Source organism: Glycine max, chromosome 6, assembly GCF_000004515.6.
Source record: "Glycine max cultivar Williams 82 chromosome 6, Glycine_max_v4.0, whole genome shotgun sequence".
Classification (NCBI taxonomy): Eukaryota; Viridiplantae; Streptophyta; class Magnoliopsida; order Fabales; family Fabaceae; genus Glycine; species Glycine max.
In genome coordinates this window covers 39211842-39218615 of record NC_038242.2, presented here as the reverse complement: position 1 = coordinate 39218615, position 6774 = coordinate 39211842, and the positions used below count along the sequence as shown (strand labels likewise).

General features: G+C 36.2%; 1 protein-coding gene across 1 annotated transcript; it reads right to left on the bottom strand.

The window, feature by feature from the left end:
- Nucleotides 1-1533: 1533 nt before the first annotated feature.
- On the bottom strand, nucleotides 1534-2698 carry LOC106799074 (ankyrin repeat-containing protein BDA1-like). The gene is made up of 2 exons (XM_014777032.2): nucleotides 2153-2698; nucleotides 1534-1704 (listed from the first exon to the last, which is right to left on the bottom strand). The coding sequence occupies exons 1-2, from the start codon at nucleotides 2696-2698 to the stop codon at nucleotides 1534-1536; spliced, it is 717 nt and encodes a 238-aa protein (XP_014632518.1).
- Nucleotides 2699-6774: the final 4076 nt, after the last annotated feature.

Below are 6774 nucleotides of genomic sequence, written 5' to 3'. Positions count from 1 at the left end.
CTTTTTGAAATATGGGCAAAGGAAATAGACCTTTATTCAACTAATCAAGATTACATCAAGATGCTTGTTGGAAACAAACTAGACAAGGTATCTTTGTTTAAGAAGTTTACAATCATATGCTCCCATTATATAGTGTAGGATGTGTTCATTCTTGAGTTGTTCAAAATCTATATAATTCCAGTGTAAGTTTTCTTCCTTGGGACCTTGTATTCCAAATCAATTCAAATATTTAGGAAATTTTTACACATAATATACTAGCAAATATCTTTCAACCAATTTATGTTTCATCTATAAAATATCTTTGAAGCAAATTTTGTTCTTTTCATTTTAGAGGTTTGATGCAAGGGTGGGGGTGACATCCTTTGCTGCTGTGTTATGTTTATTGGAGTTATGGTGGTTTATGATGGGTTGTTAATACTCGAGTTTTAATCAAAATATTCCTCCTTCCATCTGTTATGGAACTCCATTTTGGCTACCATGATTTTGTGACAATGTAGATTCATGTTACCCTTAAATTTGTCAAAGAATAGGATTGTGTTTACCATTACTTGTTGATGTTTTGCTGATGGTTGTTTTAAAGAAATTTCCATTGCTGATATGCAAAGAATTTGGAAAGTTCTTTTTGGCCACGTTGGCTTTCTGTTTTCTTTTTGGGGAAATTATAAATTTCGCAAAAATAAAAAAAAAATCATTATTCTACATCGGTTGAGTGATAAATGATGTAGAAACCCTTCAAATTCTACATCGGTTGACTTATAACCGATGTATAAACTTTGTCATTCCTACCCATTCTACATCGGTTCAGTAATAAACGATGTAGAAATCCTTCAAATTCTACATCGGTTGACTTATAACCAATGTAGAAACCTTGTCATTATTACCCATTCTACATCGGTTGACTAATAACTGATGTAGAAACTCTACCATTCAACATCGGTTTCAACCTTAGAACCGATGTAGAAAGATCGCCCTTCAAAGGCGGTCCTCCAACCGATGTCGGTATTCAACGACACTGTGTTACCACCACGCGTCATAACCGATGTAGAAAGGCCATTAGAACCGATGTAGAAGACCTTTTTTTTAGTAGTGAATTTACCGAGTAGATTTTCTCCTCTTGTTCGCATTATTCTTTTTGGTAAAAGATAACTTTTTTTTCAGGTATCAGGAACTTCTATTTGATAGCTAACTATTGATCTTCCTTCCCCTAGTGCGGATGAAGTGATTATTCAAACAACGAGCTCATCATACCTACATAATCTGGTAACAACATACTAAAGGATATGACAAAAGAAATGAAAAACCAAATAACAAAGATTCCGGTAACTAGGGTGGGAGATATCACCAACATGGTGAAGAGGTAGCTTAACTGAAAGTAGAGTACTGTTGGTGGATATAGTACGTAGAAACCAGGTAAGATTCGTCTTTGGCATTAGACATAAAATTACGATAGTTGATTCCATAAAACAACTCATATATAGTCATCAACGAAAACAATGTAAACTCAATGCTTGACAAGATTGAGTTTCCTTCAATTCAAGTTGTAGATTTGAAATTTATGGATGAAGAAGAGGCCGCCACATGACTCATCACAGTATTGTTAGTCCCAACATGAGTCTGATAAAGTCCACCATGGGGACTCAGGGCTACTTGATAAGTGGCAGTTGCAATAAGAGTGGTAACTACCAAATATGCATTGCATTCCTCCTGTGTCATATACCGTCTCTTATGAAAACTACGAACCAAATGTGCTCTTGACTTGGTCGCTACCTGCTATGTCAAATGTTGTTTTGCCTTCCAAATTCTACTCTCTAAATCATAAGCGTTCCACCATTTTAGTATTCAGATTTATTGAACTTTTATTTGACTCTTTTACTCTTTTAACTTGTTTATTTATGAAATAAAAATGAAAATAACTAAATTGAATTTCAAAAATTAAAATGGGAATTTTATAAAGTTTAAACCCTATAAGTTGCTCGGTAAATATCCATAATTTTTTATATCAAAAGATTTTAATTCTTTGAATTGCTACCAATGCATTATACCTATACCCTATTACTAACATTTTACTCATATCCAGATAATATATATATATATATATATATATATATATATATATATATATATATATATATATATATATTAAAAAGGATACTTTTATGCGATTGTAGAGTGCTGCAACGTGCAAAATAGAATTGCCTTTTTCATCCTTCCAGTTCAATGTCGTTGTTCTTATGAACTGTCGATCATCTTCTTTGGAATTCCTCACGAGCCACCGAAATAGGACTTTAAGAGCCCCATAGCGTCCATGTTTCGCTCCATGTTTCGCTGCAATAATATGCAGTGCAGTTTCACTTCTAGTATTCACATCTTCAATGGAATCTGGACAAACCTCTAGGAACTTGTCCAAAAGCTCAGTTTCTCCCATTCGACTTGCCAAATGCAGAGGAGGAGGAATGCCATCCTCAGCTACGTCTGTTCCAACTTTCAAATGCAAATAAGAAAGTTCATCATCAGCTTCTTCTTTTCGACTTGCTAAATGCAGAGGAGTGAAGTCGTCCCTCCCTTTCAGTTGAATGAGATCTTTGTTAATTTGTACAAGGCAAAGGGGCATTCTCTCTTGGTCGTGTTGTAAAGCAAGGTGGATGGGAGTGAAGCCTTTTGGATTTTGTTTCTGAGAAAGTGAAGGTTTCAGTGTCATGATCTCAGTAGTAAACTCCAAATGCCCAAGAGATACAACAACATGCAAAGGAGTCTCAACAAATGGGATTGAATCTATGGACTCCTAAACGTGTGGATCCTGCTGAATCACTTGTAGAGGCCGTCTATGTTATTCTCTTGGGCGGCAACTTTCAACACCTCAGAACTCATTATATGAGTGTAGCTTTGTGAAGAGTAGTTGTGTGTTGTGGACACACCTTGGTTACCAACCACAACAATATTTTTTTGAAGACTTTGTTTGAATCAGTTTGAGCTGCGACCTTATATATCGAGACGTAATGAGTTGATTGTTATTTAAAGAAAAGAAAAATGACATTTTTAATTGTTAGATATTAAGAAAATAATAATAGAGAAAAAGGATTATACACTCAAAGTTTTATACCATCATCCAATCATAACTCACTATATTATATGGTAAGTTGGTTGACTTTAATGATAATCAGTTTAAAAGTCATATATTGATAGCAAATTATTATTGAATGACATTATAAAAGTATTTTAACCTATTGGTGTACGATAATGAAACTCATACCAAAATTTTTTATTCTACTTTGGAAAGAAGATGAGTCATTTAATTTTATGTTCAATCATTTTTTCCCACTACTAGAAAACATGGATTTAACGTCGACCAACTAGCATTAGTTCTAATGAAAATCGATGTTAACAAAAGCACAGAGACATTTTTGTAAATAAAGTGTCTTTTTTAACATCAGTTATAAAATAACCAATGTTGTGAGTTTCCCTTAACATCGATTATTTTAAAACCAATGTTGTGAGTGCTAAGTTGACATTGATTTTTAATAAAACCAATGTTCTTTTTTCACTTAACATTTGTTTTATTAAAAACCGATGTTGTATGTGGAAGAAACCTTAAAAACCTAACCAAAATTGCCTAGATTTTTTCCAACAAATGAAAGGTGGTGACACTTGTATGCCTCACCCACTTTTTTTAGCTACTCCATTCGATTCATTCGTGTGAAGTTGTACGATCTGAGCAAGGACAAATAGGAGGAAGGTTCATCTTCAACGACAGCGACAATGCTGGCCCTCTCCAGTTCCCACTCCCCATCATCGAAACCCTCCTCCAAACAAAGCCTGAAGGTTCTCACCTCCATCTCTTTTCTTCTCCTCTATTTTGCGCTTTTAGTTGCCACACACACACTCACAAGCATTAATATCTCTCACACGCTTTATTTGCCTTTTCAAGATTTGTGCTTGAACCTTTGTTTCCTTCCTTCTGCTAATGAGTCTCACCTTGCGTCGCTGAGTTTTTGTTTTTTGTGCTTTTACTTCACAGTTGCACGTCGTTGTTTCACTTTCATTTTTGTGTCAGATTTGTTCTGGTTCCGTTCGTGAGCCCGATCACTCACTTTTAGTGTTTTCAACGTTATTAAAAAACTATTTGCAAGCACACTCCTTCTAATGATTTTGTACATGATTCTTAATGAAATTTTTAAATCATCTCTTGAATCTAAAATGTCACTACTACAAAAAGCATTTTTCACGACGTTGCTTTCACATCGGTCGATAAAAAACCGACTTAGAAAGAATACAGTGGCATTTTTGTAATTAATTTCAACAACTTTACGACGATTTAAAAAAATCGCCTTAGAAACATGTCATTCTAAGCCAGTCTTAGAATATTTTGCACCTATATATTTATTTCTCTTTGTCTTGTGGGACTCCCTAATTAAGAAGAACCCTAGGCTGTGATTGATAGAGTTTATGGTCTTAGTTCCTTTGTCCCACATCGCTTGGTCTGTAAAACTTGTGTGGTCTTAGTCCCACATCGCTTGGTTTGTAAAAACTTGTGTCTCATTAGTGTTATATATAGAGACACCTTGTAAGCTTTTATGTGCAAGTAATAAAAATTTCTCCTAGTGTAGTCGTGGATGTAGGCACATACATTGTGTGCTGAACCACGTTAAACTTTGTGTCTTTTTCTTTCTTCCCTTTATTTCTTTCTTTTCTTTTATTGTTCTATACTAACAACTAGTATCAAGAACTTTTGGTTACTCCACGGGATTTCCTAAGTTTAAAGAAATTAGTAGGAGTCTTCTCAGTTTAGAGGAGGCAGTGGGAGCAATGGTATTAGAAGAGGGGAAGGTGAAGATCGAGAATTTCGATGGCATAGATTTCAGCTTTTGGAAGATGCAGATAGAGGATTATCTATATCAGAAGAAGCTGTAACAGCCCTTATCAGGGGTTAAGCCAGAAGACATGAAGCAAGAAGAATGGAACTTGCTAGATCAACTGGCTCTTGGCGTGATCAGATTAGCATTAGCCAAGAACATCGCATTCAACATCATGAACAAGAAGACTACTGCAGGCTTAATGAAGGCGTTATCAGATATGTATGAGAAGCCGTCGGCAGCTAACAAAGTATACTTGATGCGCCGGTTGTTCAACCTCAAGATAGGAGAAGGTATCTCTGTAACTAATCATATTAATGAATTTAATACTATTCTTGCCCAGTAGGAATCAATGCAGATTAAATTTGAGGATGAGGTGAAGGCATTGATTCTATTGTCATCACTACCAGATAGTTGGGCTGCAACTATTACTATAGTTAGTAGTTCTACAAGGGAGAACACATTAAAGCTTAGTGACATCCGTGACTTGATCTTAAGCGAAGATATTCGCAAGAGAGATTCAGGAGAATCTTCCAGTCATGTTTCCAATTCAGCATTGAATACTGAAGGTAGGGGAAGGACTACCCAAAAGGGTCAGAATGGTCGATGCAAATCAAAGTCAAGAGGGAAAGGTCAAAGAAAATTTCAAAGTGACGTTACTTGCTGGAATTGTGACAAGAGAGGTCACATACTTTAGCAATCAGTTCAAGGCATCAAAGAAGAACAAGTCACACAAAAACAAGAAGCGCGATGATGATGAATCCGCAAATGCAGCAACTGATGAACTTGATGATGCATTAATTTGCAGTTTGGATAGTCCTGATGATTCATGGATTATGGACTCAGGTGCGTCGTTCCACACTACTCCCTCTAAAGATTTATTGTCTAACTATATTTTTGGAAGATTTGGGAAAGTTTACCTGCAGATAGAAAATCTCTTGACATTGTCAGAAGAGGTGATATAAACATCAAGACCTCCAGTGGATCCCTATGCACATTGCACAATGTCAAACATATTCCCGCCTTAAAGAGAAATTTAATATCTATAGGGTAGTTGGATGATGAGGGACATCACACCACTTTTGGAGATGGAGCTTGGAAGGTAACAAAAGACAATCTCGTTGTGGCTCGTGGAAAGAAGTGAGGATCTCTTTACATGATTGCAGATGAGGATATGGTAGCAGTTACTGAGGCTGTTAATAATTCAACCATGTGGCATCAAAGACTTGGACACATGAGTGAAAAAGGAATGAAGCTTATGGCGGCAAAGGGTAAGCTATCAAGCTCAAGCATGTTGATGTTGGTGCTTGTGAACATTGTATCCTTGGAAAGCAAAAAACGGTCAGCTTCTCAAGGGCAGGGAAGACTCTTAAAGTTGAAAAGCTAGAATTGGTGCACACAGATGTTTGGGGGTCAGCCCCAATGAAATCTGTTGGAAACTCACGCTATTATGTCACCTTTATCAACGACTCTACCATAAAGGTATGGGTTTATTTTCTTAAAAATAAATCTGATGTGTTTTCTGTGTTTAAAAGGTGGAAAACAAAAGTTGAAAATCAGACAGGTCTAAAGGTTAAAAGTCTGAAATCTGACAATGGCGGGGAGTATGATAGTCAGGAGTTTGAAGACTTTTGTTCAGAACATGGGATCAGAATGATCAAGACAATACTAGGAACACCCGAGCAAAACGGTGTTGCAGAAAGGATGAATAGAACCTTGAACGAGAGAGCAAGGTGTATGCGGATCCAATCTGGCTTGCCTAAAGCATTCTGGGCAAAAGCAATAAACACAATAACATATCTCATCAATAGAGGACCATCAGTTCCTTTGAATTATCAGTTGCCCGAAGAAGTATGGTCTGGAAAGGAGGTAAAACTTTCACATTTGAGAATTTTTTGTTGTGTTTCATATATACTGACAGACT